The following is a 14,447-nucleotide window of genomic DNA, read 5'->3' on the forward strand; positions in this document are numbered from 1 at the left end:
TCTCTTCAATGTGCCAGACCATTTCTTTCCCATGCTGGAGCTGTCCTTCTCAGCACTCCCATGTACCAGACACCATCCTTCTCTAGATGTTTTGTGTGCCAGACTACTCATTCCCCTCGTCTACAGCTATAGAGGCTCTCTTCTTCACCTCTTCTACTTGATCAACCACTTATTTCCCAACTTTCCAGTTTTGGAGATACTACTTATCTTCTATGTGTCTATGTGTGTTCTCCAGCTGTAAGGGCCTCCCCACCAGTTCCTTGATGTGCCAGATCACTTATTTACCAGGTCCATAACTGTTGGAACCCTCCAATCAGCTCTTCCGTGTGCGAGACCACCAATCTTCCAGCTGTGAAAGCTCTCATCATCAACTTTTCTAAGTGTCCCGAAATCTATAGATAGGAAGACTTGACTGTTCACACAGCATTAATGCAGTGTAATTTGGGGTACTGTCCAAATGCCCAAAAAATGGGATTTAAACATAACCCGCCCCAACATTGCCTTAGAGTGCAATGACACAAATGAACGCTGTTCATGCTTATTTGAGATGGTGTACGTATTTTCAGATTGGAACAGAAATGTATTCTACGTTTGTGTCTCTGTCTATATATATATAGCTTGACTTTCTGCAACCAGCAACTGAGATAGAAATGAATGAATTAGTTTTCCAGACCAACATGATGTAAATATACAGTTTTAAAAGGGAATTTTCCAGTCATAAGCAATAACCACCTATCCATTTGATAGATGATAATTGCTGTATTTGAAGGGTCTGACCACTAGTCCAAGCACTGTATACAGCTATCTATTTTATCCCTACAGACTAGAAGTGGAGTGGCAGCGTACGTCTATGACCACAGCTTCATTCAAATTAAGGACAATGTACTCCCTTAGTGTTGCTCATAAGGTCACAATGGCCGGTCCTCCTCCAATCTATCAGTCACCATCTATCCCATGGATAGGTAACAGCTGCCTATGGCTGGATTGACCCTTTAATATAAATATAAGTTTTAATATCTAATAATACTTGTTCCTCTTCTGTCCAGCTGAAGCCTTTCCTTACCAGAGGCGGGAGTTCGGCCTCCCTACATAACAGCACCATTCGTAGTACCATATTTCAACTTATGATCCATACCCTGGACCCCCTGGGGGAAGGTAAGACAACTACTGTATATGAACATTATGATCATTACATTTGATGGACTCACTACAAGAGTTATCTTAACACGCCACTACTGGTCATTGGGCTCCAATCAAATCATGACTTAATTTTTGAGCCTTTTGTTTCCTGTGATTGTAAGTTTTGGTGTGAATGTGATTTCACCAGCGCTAAGTTATTTTGACTGAGTATCATAAACCATAAGTAAGATGCTGGGTGAGAAGGAGACAACTGTTTGTGCAATAGTAAGAAAATGGAAGAAATACAAAATGACTGGCAATCGACATCGATCTGGGGCACCATGCAAAATCTCACCTCGTGGGGAATCCTTGATGATGAGGAAGGTGAGAGATCAGCCTAAAACTACACAGGGGGAACGTGTTAATGATTTCCAGGCAGCTGGGACCACAGTCACCAAGAAAACCATTGGTAACACATTACACCTTAAAGGTTTAAAATCCTACAGTGCCCGCAAGGTGCCCTTGCTCAGGAAGGCACATGTTCAGGCTCGTCTGAAGTTTAGCAATGAACACCTGGATGATTCTGTGAGTTATTGGGAGAAGGTGCTGTAGTCAGATATTACAAAAATTGAGCTCTTTGGCATTAACTCAACTCGCCCTGTTTGGTGGAAAAGAAATGCTGCCTATGACCCAAAGAACACCGTCCCCACTGTCAAGCATGGAGGTGGAAACATTATGTTTTGGGAATGTTTCTCCGCATGCACCTGATGAGGTTGCGGATGGTCTCCTGTGGGATCTCCTCCCAGACCTGGACTAAAGCATCTGTCAACTCCTGCACAGTCTGTGGTGCAACATGACGTTGATGGATGGAGCGGGACATGATGTCCCAGATGTACTCAATCGGATTCAGGTCTGGGGAACGGGCGGACCAGTCCATAGCTTCAATGCCTTCATCTTGCAGGAACTGCTGACACACTCCAGCCACATGAGGTTTGGCATTGTCCTGCATTAGGAGGAACCCAGGGCCAACCGCACCAGCATATGGTTATTAGAACCCTCTTGTTATTTTTTCCATCTTGTGTTTTGCTGTCACGTGACCATCTGCCTTTATATTCCAGCTCCGCCCTTTAGTCTGTGCTGGACTGCAGCGTTTGACTGTTTCTTTAGCCAGGTGCTTCGGTGCCTTTCTCTGTCAGTTTGCTTGGTCCTTCTAGGACCTCTAGTACCTTTTTGTCAGTTTGTCTTTTTGTGTTCTGCAACAACTTCTTTGTTTAGGAGGTGTCCCATTTTTGTCCCAGTCCTTAGTTCTTTTAGGGACCCCTCCCCTTATGCTATAGGTCTTCGTTCAGACTAGCCGAGGACTAAGGCGGGTCTGTTCGCTAGGAACAGTCAGCCCGCTACATCGTAGGGATTCAGCTTAGTCTTACTGTAGAGACAGCTTTCCCCTATCTTTCCTTAGTACTTGTTGCAGATCATAACAATGGTCTCACAAGGGGTCTGAGGATCTCATCTCGGTACCTAATGGCAGTCAGGCTACCTCTGGCGAGCACATGAGGGCTGTGCGGCCCTCCAAAGAAATGCCAATCCACACCATTACTGACCCACTGCCAAACCGGTCATACTGAAGGATGTTGCAGGCAGCAGATCGCTCTCCACGGCGTCTCCAGACTGTGTCACATCTGCTCAGTGTGAACCTGCTTTCATCTGTGAAGAGCACAGGGCGCCAGTGGCGACTTTGCCAATCCTGGTGTTCTGTGGCAAATGCCAAGCGTCCTGCACAGTGTTGGGCTGTGAACGCAACCCCCATCTGTGGACGTCGGGCCCTCATACCACCCTCATGGAGTCGGTTTCTAACCGTTTGTGCAGACACATGCACATTTGTGGCCTGCTGGAAGTCATTTTGCAGGGCTCTGGCAGTGCTCCTCCTGCTCCTCCTTGCACAAAGGCAGAGGCAGCGGTCCTGCTGCTGGGTTGTTGTCCTCCTACGGCCCCCTCCACGTCTCCTGGTGTACTGGCCTGTCTCCTGGTAGCGCCTCCAGCCTCTGGACACTATGCTGACAGACACAGCAAACCTTCTTGCCACAGCTCGCATTCATGTGCCATTATGGATGAGCTGCACTACCTGAGCAACTTCTGTGGGTTGTAGAGTCCGTCTCATGCTACCACGAGTGTGAAAGCACAACCAGCATTCAGAAATGACCAAAACATCAGCCAGAAAGCATTGGTACTGAGATGTGGTCTGTGGTCCCCACCTACAGAACCACTCCGTTATTGAGGGCATGGGCGTACCCAGGATCAAAACTAGAAGGGGGGCAAGCCATGGTCACAGATACCGAAGAGAAATATATATATAGTACAATGCAAAGATTTCACTTCTTACATTACATGAGTGATATCTATTGTAAATTCCACAATAGCTCAGAAACCGGCAAATCGCTCCACACAGTATACTGGCCCCCATAAAATGCCCCCTACAGGATACTGGTCCCCATATAACGCTTCATACAGGATACTGGTCCCCATATAACGCTTCATACAGAATACTGGCCCCCATATAACGCTTCATACAGAATACTGGCTCCCATATAACGCTCCATACAGGATACTGGCCCCCATATAACGCTCCATACAGAATACTGACCCCCATATAACGCTCCATGCAGGATACTGGCCCCCATATAACGCTCCATGCAGGATACTGACCCCCATATAACTCTCCATGCAGGATACTGGCCCCCATATAACGCTCCATGCAGGATACTGGCCCCCATATAACGCTCCATACAGAATACTGGCTCCCAAACAACGCTCCATACCGGATACTGGCCCCCATATAATGCTCCATACAGAATACTGGCCCCCATATAACGCTCCATACAGAATACTGGCCCCCATATAGCGCTCCATACAGGATACTGGCCCCCATATAATGCTCCATAAAGAATACTGGCCCCCATAAAATGCTCCATACAGAGTACTGGCCCCCATATAACGCTCCATACGGAATACTGGTCCCCATATAATGCTCCATACGAAATACTGGCCCCCATATAACACTCCATACAGGATACTGGCCTCCATATAACACTCCATACGGAACACTGGCCCCCATATAACGCTCCATACAGGATACTGGCCCCCATATAACGCTCCATACAGAATACTGGCCCCCATATAACGCTCCATGCAGGATACTGGCCCCCATATAACGCTCCATGCAGGATACTGGCCCCCATATAATGCTCCATACAGAATACTGGCCCCCATATAACGCTCCATACAGAATACTGGCCCCCATATAATGCTCCATGCAGGCTGTTCCCCACACATAATGCCTCATTCAGGCTGTTCCCCCCCACATAATGCCCGACGCAGGCTGTTCTCCCCACATAATGCCCCACGCAGGCTGTTCCCCCCCCACATAATGCCCCATGCAGGCTGTTCCCAGCCATATAATGCCCCATGTAGGATGTCACCCGCCCTTATAATGCCCCATGCAGGATGTCACACACGCCCCCTCCCTTATAATGCCCCATGCAGGATGTCACACCCCCCCTCCCTTATAATGCCCCATGCAGGATGTCACCCCCGCCCTTATAATGCCCCATGCAGGATGTCACCCCCCCTTATAATGCCCCATGCAGGATGTCACCCCCCTTATAATGCCCCATGCATGATGTCACCCCCCTTATAATGCCCCATGCATGATGTCACCCCCCCTTATAATGCCCCATGCAGGATGTCACACACAACCCGTCCCTTATAATGCCCCATGCAGGATGTTACACACACCCCTTATAATGCCCCATGCAGGATGTCACACACACCCCTCCCATATAATGCCCCATGCAGGATGTCACACACACCCCCCCTTATAATGCCCCATGCAGGATGTTACCCCCCCCTTATAATGCCCCATGCAGGATGTCACACCCCCCCTCCCTTATAATGCCCCATGCAGGATGTCACACACCCCCACCTCACCCCCCTCCCTTATACTGCCCCATGCCTCCATACAATAAAAAAAAAAAAAAAAATCAAATACTCACCTCATGTCTCACCTGCTGCCTCTGCTCCGGACTTCAGTGTCGCCGGCCTCATCCCGCTCTGCGCTGTGACTGCTCAGGAGAGAGCGCGATGTAAAGACGTCACCGCGCCCTCTGACCTGAGACGTCACAGTGCAGCAGCCGCGGAGGATGCAGGAGCTGCTGCGGAGGCACGGGGAGAGGTAAGTATTGTGCCTGGTGCCGGGGCCCTGAGCAAGCGGGGGGGAGCGGGCGCTGACGGTGAGGGGCCCCCCCGCCTGCTCAGGGCCCCGGCATTTGCCCAGGTGCGCCGGGTGCTGACGCCGGCCCTGGTGTGCGGCGTGCAGCCCTGCTTCTAGGGGGGGTCAGCTGCCTCCCGCGCCCCACGGTGGGTACGCCCATGATTGAGGGCGTCTTGATAATTGCTAATAATTTCCATTTATTGTCTATTCCATTTGCACAACAGCATGTGAAATTGATTGTCAATCGGTGTTGCTTCCTAAGTGGACAGTTTGATTTCACAGAAGTTTGATTTACTTGGAGTTATATTATGTTGTTTAAGTGTTCCTTTTATTTTTTTGAGCAGTGTATGATATTATAGGTTATGGGTACTAGATCCTACAATGGGACATTGATCTAGGGATCTAGTCTGATTGCTATGTAGAGTTGAGAAGGAATTTTTCTTCTAAGGCTACTGTATGTGTACTCAATGTCTTTTTCAGGTGCTTTCCGCCTTAACACCATCTGAAAAAGCGCTCAAAAAATGCTCAAAAGAATGAACATATACAGGTACATGTAAAAACAACTTGCTGTTCATATGTTCAGGCTTTTGAGCGTCTTTTAACTGCTTTGGGTTTCAAAAAACAACAAATAGTTAAAAGAAATGACCAAACCTTTTTTTCAGGCATCTTCTGCTTGGAAGATGCTCTACATTTTATAATAGAATTCAATGTGAAAGCTTAAAAGAGGTCTTGGTGGAACACAGGCATTTTTTTGTGTTTTCTCAGCATTTTTGCTGCAGAAACTGCTAGCAGTTTTTTAATTGCTGAATGGAGAAAAAAGTGGCAGTAAAAAAAGTGACCCAAAACCTATGGAAAAACAGTGATAAAAATGCATATGGTCAAAAATGACAAAGCGTAGAGAATATGACCAAAAAGACATTAAAAAAACACTCCTGAATTGCCTCCCTCTTGGAAAACTCACTGGATTCATCCACCTGAAAAATACGTCAAGTGCACGTGCTAATATCCTAATATAAGGCAATTAGTATCTACAGTACAGACCAAAAGTTTGGACACACCTTCTCATTTAAAGATTTTTCTGTATTTTTATGACTATGAAAATTGTACATTCACACTGAAGGCATCAAAACTATGAATTACCACATGTGTAATTATATACTTAACAAAAAAGTGTGAAACAACTGAAAATATGTCTTATATTCTAGGTTCTTCAAAGTAGCCACCTTTTGCTTTGATGACTGCTTTGCACACTCTTGGCATTCTCTTGATGAGCTTCAAGAGGTAGTCACCGGAAATGGTCTTCCAACAATCTTGAAGGAGTTCCCAGAGATGCTTAGCACTTGGCCCTTTTGCCTTCACTCTGCGGTCCAGCTCACCCCAAACCATCTCGATTGGGTTCAGGTCTGGTGACTGTGGAGGCCAGGTCATCTGGCGTAGCCCCCCATCACTCTCCCTCTTGGTCAAATAGCCCTTACACAGCCTGGAGGTGTTTGGGGTCATTATCCTGTGGAAAAATAAATGATGGTCCAACTAAACGCAAACCGGATGGAATAGCATGCCGCTGCAAGATGCTGTGGTAGCCATGCTGGTTCAGTATGCCTTCAATTTTGAATAAATCCCCAACAGTGTCACCAGCAAAGCACCCCCACACCATCACACCTCCTCCTCCATGCTTCACGGTGGGAACCAGGCATGTAGAGTCCATCCGTTCACCTTTTCTGCGTCGCACAAAGACACGGTGGTTGGAAATAAAGATCTCAAATTTGGACTCATCAGACCAAAGCACAGATTTCCACTGGTCTAATGTCCATTCCTTGTATTCTTTAGCCCAAACAAGTCTCTTCTGCTTGTTGCCCGTCCTTAGCAGCGGTTTCCTAGCAGCTATTTTACCATGAAGGCCTGCTGCACAAAGTCTCCTCTTAACAGTTGTTGTAGAGATGTGTCTGCTGCTAGAACTCTGTGTGGCATTGACCTGGTCTCTAATCTGAGCTGCTGTTAACCTGCGATTTCTGAGGCTGGGGACTCGGATAAACTTATCCTCAGAATCAGAGGTGACTCTTGGTCTTCCTTTCCTGGGGCAGTCCTCATGTGAGCCTGTTTCTTTGTAGATCTTGAAGGTTTTTGCAACTGCACTTGGGGACACTTTCAAAGTTTGCCCAATTTTTCGCACTGACTGACCTTCATTTCTTAAAGTAATGATGGCCACTCGTTTTTCTTTACTTAGCTGCTTTTTTCTTGCCATAATACAAATTCTAACAGTCTATTCAGTAGGACTATCAGCTGTGTTTCCACCTGACTTCTGCACAACACAACTGATGGTCCCAACCCCATTTATAAGGCAAGAAATCCCACTTATTAAACCTGACAGGGCACACCTGTGAAGTGAAAACCATTTCCGGTGACTACCTCTTGAAGCTCATCAAGAGAATGCCAAGAGTGTGCAAAGCAGTCATCAAAGCAAAAGGTGGCTACTTTGAAGAACCTAGAATATAAGACATATTTTCAGTGGTTTCACACTTTTTTGCTAAGTATATAATTCCACATGTGGTAATTCATAGTTTTGATGCCTTCAGTGTGAATGTACAATTTTCAAAGTCATGAAAATACAGAAAAATCTTTAAATGAGAAGGTGTGTCCAAACTTTTGGTCTGTACTGTACCTCATGGTGTTTTGCCTTCCTCTGGATAAACATGTTAGGTTAAAGGTTGAACACAATGGGCCTGATACATCAAGATGAGTATTCTTCACGCCACTGTTTATGAGAAGATGGGTAGGAGTCAGACGCTCCTGATTCATGATGAGGTGTAGGTCTCTACATGAATTATGAGTGGCGTGAACCTTATGGAAATCCTACTCCAGTCCCTGCTGAATGAAGATTTGTGGCATAGAGAATGTTTCCGTTCATCATGAATTTGACAAGCAGCAGTCACCATTGCCTATTTAGTCTGCCTATTTTGTTAGAGCTGGGCGAAAGTGCAGTGGGAGCACAAAAAGTCACATAATTTTAGCACAGTCGTCAATTGCAGCAAAATTATTTAATTTTCAAAGTTTTTCACGCCATAATACTGGCTTAAAAGCTTTAATGAATTGGGCCCATAGTGTCTTCTTTCAATCTTAAAATTATGAAACTATATATGTAACATGAAGGGGAACACAATCTATAGCGTCAAAAATGTAAAATAAGGATTCACACAACCTACCGAGTCTTATAAGTAACATGACTTTTCTAATTAGTAACAGAGGATTAATGAAATTGAAAAAAAAGTCCAAATCAATAGATTAAAGGGTATCTATACCATCAAGTAACTTTTCAGAATACGCTGTCATGTGTGTACATCAGAAATAGTACTATACCTGGCCATTATACGACTTGCATCTTGCATTTTCACCAGATATCTCCTTTGCAAGCTCTAGCTCTATTTTGCAATCTATTCTGAGCTGGTGGGAAGAGCCTAGCTCTTCCATACACAGCACACATGCTCTTTATTCTTTAGTAAGCACACAGAGAAAAGCATGGATGAAATTACACAACTGTAGTTATCACTGTAGACATGAATCTGACTCGCCCCCTGGGCCGTGGGGCACTCGGATCCGGGCAATAGGGGGACGATGGGAGTAGTAGTGGCAACCCGGTTCCGTGGCTCAGGGTGGTCAGACCAGTGGTAGTCCGTTATGTGCTATTGATAATGTCCGACTACGCCACCCGTGGATTTGCGGTCATTAGGTACCGCCGCTGCAAGGCAGACCGCTGGGGCTGATGAGGTGTGCAGCTGGGATGGTGTGACTCCCCACGGGAAGAGTGCGGCCCCAGGGCAGTGTAGTGGATGGTGGGAGTGATGGTGGTGAGAGTCCCAGTACCGGTAGTGCTGGAGGCGCGAAGGAGCACACAGACAATAGGTTGCAGTCCAGGGTCTTTACTGAAACAGGTAAACTGACCCATAAACAGTCCCAGCTAGGAGGGGACCTGGATGTCTGAGAGCAACGGGGAAATTGGCCCTGGTCAGGGTGAGGGTGTAGGCCTACCGTGCTTTCTGCGCTCCTTCTGGCTATCTCCTCGTTATAGGGTAACAGCCCACGTTTCCAAGCTTTCCGTGTATTCTCGCCTGTATGGCCTGCGACGTGGGTTCCTTTCTGCTCCCAGCCTTGTACGGCTTTACTGGTCCCTTCGGTTGTGGCAGGTCCTCCAGGCTTCTTAGGCCAAGGAATATACAGTCCCTTGCGGACTGGTTCTCTGCTGGAGGATGTAGAATCCTCCCAGCCTCAGACACCAAAGTCTGGTAAAGTCAGTCTCTTATCTGCCAAGACAGGCTTGCTTCGCCTCTTGTCTCTGGCTTGTGGCTCTCCTCCTGCCACACTTCCTCTTAGGTGCAGTGCAACTGTCTGTCCCTGCTCTGCTCTGGGACAAGTCTCAGTGCTGAGACAGGCCATCAAGTTCTCTCTAACCCTGCCCCCAGCACCAGCTTTTATAGGGGCAGCCTGCTCCCCCTACTGGCCTGAGACAGGAGGCATTGCATGCTAATGTTCCCCTAACTAGAGAACCTCCCCCTTGCTCTCAGACACAGCTTTAATACATTTTGTGGCATCCAGGCCAGGGTGACACATTCCCCCCTAGTGAAATTTAGTACTCCGGGACTAAACAATACACAAAGACAATATGCATAACTATAAAACATTAATAGACAAACGACGCATAGATTGAGTTCTTAAGGTCACAGTGTGGCCTGTGACCGGGTGTCCATATCACCAGCACAACGGGGAGCCTTAACCAGGTGGGGGTCTGTCCTACCCCAAGTCCTTTACAGTCTTAGTTCATTCCTGGGTTAGGCTCCAAATGCAGTCCATACAAGGTCCCGGTTATAAAAAGTCCATAACCTGTGAGTCCTTACGGTAGCTGCAAGAAACTGAAACATAGAATTACCAAACATGCATATAACTTGGCAAACAATTCAACATTTGGCAACAAGGTTATTTACAATTTATTGCATCCTATATTCTCCAGCGAGCGGGTATCTGCCCCTTTGTGCTCCTGGTTGACCTCCTTAACCCACTGTCTGGTGGTGGACCAACCTGGCTTTCCCCACTAGCGTTAGGGGTACAGCTACCAGCTCGGTGTACAGGTAGGGCAGGCAGCTGTCTGCGGGTCCTTTGGCTTACCGCAGGCATGGCAGGCTCACTGTCAGCAGAGGGTTGACTCTCCTGGGCTGCTGGTACAGGCTCTTCTGCCTCTGGAACCGCTTGCTCCTCTTCACCTTCCGGCTCTGGTGTTGGTTGTTGCTGTGCCGGTTGCAGGAAATGCAGGACGGGTACCACTATGGCATCATTTATGCGAGTCCAGGACTGAGGGAACTCTCCGAGAACGGTGCTGATCATTTCTTCCTTGTCCTCTGCGGGTTCAAGGTCACTCTGATCTTCTTCTGCACTACGTAGTTGCTCGGGGCATCTTTTGAGGTGGTCTCTGGAGACGACACTAGTGGTTTCTCCTCCGTCCTTGGTGATTACGCACACCTTTGGGTTGTCGTGGTCAGACTGCAGTACGGTGTAGGGTTCCCTTTCCCACTGGTCGTCCAACTTATGTAGCCTTCTCTTCCGCTTTAGGACTTGCTCACCAGGTTCTAGGGGACCAGCAGGGGCGTGTTGATTGAAGAGTTTTTCTTGCCTCTCTCTCACCTGGGCCAGGCTCTTCTCCACACTCTCCTGTACCTTCTTGTACTGCAGTTGCCTTTCCGTATCCCAGTCCGCATCCGGGGAGGTGTCCTCAGGTATTAGGACTCCCATCTCCAGGTCTACGGGCAGCTTACCTGGTCTAGCTCGCATCAGGTAAGCCGGGGTGCAGTTTGTAGCATTCACCGGGATATTGTTGTATAGGTCTATCAGGTCCGGCAGTTTTTCTGGCCACAGGCTGCGTTCCTCCAGGGGCAACGTCTTCAGGAGATCAATGACTATATTGTTCATCTTCTCACACATCCCGTTGGTTTGGGGGTGGTAAGGCGTTGTACGAATCTTCTTACAGCCATAGAGGTTGCAGAACTCCTGGAAGATTTCAGCCTCGAACGCTGGACCCTGGTCTGTCAGGACCTGTTCCGGATACCCGTGTGGATGGCAGAAATATTGCTGGAAGGCTCTGGCCGCTGTTTGGGCTGTCAAGTCTTTTACCGGGACCACCACGAGAAAACGGGAATAGTGGTCCACGATTGTCAGGGCGTAGATGTACCCTGACCGGCTTGGAGCCAACTTGACGTGGTCTAGAGCTACCAGCTCAAGAGGCTGCGTGGTGACGATGGGCCTCAAGGGTGTCTTCTGGCTGGTGCGGTCCTTCCTCCTCAGGTGACAAGGGCCACAGTCTCTGCACCATTTTTCTACAGCTCCTCTCTTGCCAACCCAAAAGAACCTTCCTCTTAGCAGGAACTCCAGTTTCTTCCAACCTAAGTGCCCCGCTCTGTCATGGTAAGCTCCCAGGACCATAGCTGCATCCCGCCTTGGAACCACTACTTGCCAGGTCAGCTCGTGCGTCCGGTGGTTGACAATCCTTCTGCACAACTTGCCTTCGTAGAGGAACAGCTTGCTCTTTTCCTTCCATAGCTGCTTGGCTTCCTCTGGGGCATCTGGATCTAAGCGGGCGTCTTCCTGGGTCAGCAGTTCTTTCACCAGACGGATGGCAGGGTCACTATCTTGGGTCTCGGCCCAGCTGTGGTGAGGTAGGGGATTGATCATCACGGTTGTTAGATCCTCCTCCTTCACGCGGTGGGAGTATTGAGCGGCTCCATACTGGTGAAACGCGGGGAGTTCTACCTCCTCCAGCTCTTCTGGGTCTTCGTCACCTTCAGGTAAGTGAGGCATCCTCGATAGGGCGTCAGCGTTGGCATTGGTTTTGCCGGCCCGGTACTTGATCACGAAGTCATAGTTGGAGAGACGGGCCATCCACCGCTGTTCTAGGGCACCCAGTCTTGCATTGTCCAGGTGTGTCAACGGGTTGTTGTCCGTGTACACGGTGAACTTTGCGGAGGCCAGGTAATGCTTGAAGCGTTCCGTCACGGCCCACACCACCGCCAAGAATTCTAGCTTGAAGGAGCTGTAATTCTCCGGGTTCCTCTCAGTGGGTCTCAGCTTCCGGCTGGCGTACGCGATCACCCGTTCTCTGCCCTGTTGGTTTTGGGACAGTACGGCTCCCAGTCCCACATTACTGGCGTCTGTGTGAAGGATAAAAGGCTGGCCATAATCAGGGTAGGCCAGGATCTCATCCCCCGTGAGGGCCATCTTCAACTGGCGGAAGGACTCCTCTTCCGGTTTATCTCACTTGAAGGGTGGCTTTTGACTCCTGGACTTAGACTGTCCGATCAGGAGGTCCTGCATAGGAGCTGCCATGTTAGTGAACCCGGGGATGAACCTTCGGTAGTAGCCTACCAACCCGAGAAACTGTCTCACCTCCTTGATGTTCGAGGGGCTTGGCCAGCTCTTGATTGCCGTGACCTTGTCAGGGTCGGGGGCCACTCCTTCCGCACTTACCACGTGCCCTAGGTACTGGACCTTTGGTTTCAGCAGGTGACACTTCGATGGTTTCACCTTCAGGCCGTAGCCTGCCAGGGCTTCGAACACCTCGGCCAGGTGCTTTAGATGGTCCTCGTAGGTTTTCGAATAGACGATCACGTCGTCCAGGTAAAGGAGGACCGTCTCGAAGTTTCGGTGCCCTAGACAGCATTCCATCAGCCGCTGGAAGGTCCCTGGTGCGTTGCAGAGCCCGAAAGGCATACAGTTGAACTCACTCAGTCCCATCGGGGTGGTGAAGGCGGTCTTCTCCTTGTCAGCCTCTGCCACAGGAACCTGCCAGTACCCGCTAGTAAGGTCCAAAGTAGAAAAGAAGTTAGCTGATTTTAGTGCGGCTAAAGACTCCTCTATTCTAGGCAGCGGATATGCGTCTTTGTGAGTGATACGGTTGATTTGTCTATAGTCGACGCACATTCTCATGGTGCCGTCTTTCTTTTTGACCAGAACCAAGGGGGCTGCCCAGGGGCTACAGCTGTCTCTAATGACCCCAGCTTCTTTCATCTCTCTTAGCATGCCCTTTGCGTTCTGATAATGTGCAGGGGGTACAGGCCTGTGACTCTCTTTTATTGGTGGGTGGCTCCCTGTGGGGATGTGGTGTTCTATCCCTTTTACTCTGCCGAAGTCTAGTGGGTGCTTACTAAAGACTCTCTCGTACTCCTGTACCACCCGGTAGACTCCTTGTTTTTGGTGCAGGGGAGTGGAGTCAGCACCCACATGGAGTTTCTGGCACCAGTCCTCCTTTTGTTTCTGGGAGCCATTACCCTCCGCCTGTGGAGATGGAGGCAAGGGTTCCACGGCCCTGATAGCTTTGTGTTCGACAACAAACAGTTTGGCGAGTGTAGCGTACCTGGGTAAGTGTACTTCCCTCTCCCCAATGTTGAGGATGCGGACGGGCACCCTCCCATGACGGACATCAACCACCCCCCGGGCTGTCAAAATGGTGGGCCTGCTGTCCGAGTACACGGGTTCTACCATGGCTTGGTAGTCTCTACCTCTCAACCCGATTGCAGTCCGACACCAGATCATCATTTCACTTTTGGGAGGCATGGAAATGGGGAATGGGTCACTCAGTCTTACGCTACCGATCTCACCACCAGACAGTTCTACCTGCTGCCGTCTCATCAGGGCTTTTATATCCTTGCTGAGGACTCTCTGTTGGCTGGAACTAGCATTCACCGCCACCTGTTGTAGAATTACAATTACCTCTGAAAAACAATTTTCAATTACATTAGTACCCACAGTTATTTTAGGGTGACTTTCACGACGGTCAATGTCCACAATAATTACTCCCTGTGCCGCCAGTTCAACTTTACCAATTTTAATGGTCATCTCCTTGAACCCCATCTGCGGCACGGGTAAGCCATTACTGGCGATGATGCTCAAGTTACTGTCTGGATACCGTGTGATATCAGCATCAGTCCAATACTGCTTAAAAAGTACATAAGGGATAGTGGTTACTTGCGACCCAGTATTCAGCAAGGCGCTCATGGGGATACCATCCAGCACCACGGGTAAAACC

The 14,447-nt window shown here is 48.7% G+C and overlaps 1 protein-coding gene across 3 annotated transcripts in view; it reads left to right on the forward strand.

Annotated features, from left to right (window-relative positions):
* SLC24A1 (solute carrier family 24 member 1) overlaps positions 1 to 14,447 on the forward strand; it is a 97,411-nt gene that overhangs the window by 18,993 nt on the left and 63,971 nt on the right. For all 3 annotated transcript variants that reach the window (XM_073653426.1, XM_073653425.1, XM_073653427.1), the window contains one exon: positions 1,047 to 1,155. In XM_073653426.1, the coding sequence (XP_073509527.1) occupies positions 1,047 to 1,155 (109 nt within the window). The remainder of the gene's footprint in view (positions 1 to 1,046; positions 1,156 to 14,447) is intronic.

This window comes from Phyllobates terribilis, unplaced genomic scaffold, assembly GCF_046119375.1.
Source record: "Phyllobates terribilis strain yellow unplaced genomic scaffold, ASM4611937v1 Scaffold_11__3_contigs__length_659146591, whole genome shotgun sequence".
Classification (NCBI taxonomy): domain Eukaryota; kingdom Metazoa; phylum Chordata; class Amphibia; order Anura; family Dendrobatidae; genus Phyllobates; species Phyllobates terribilis.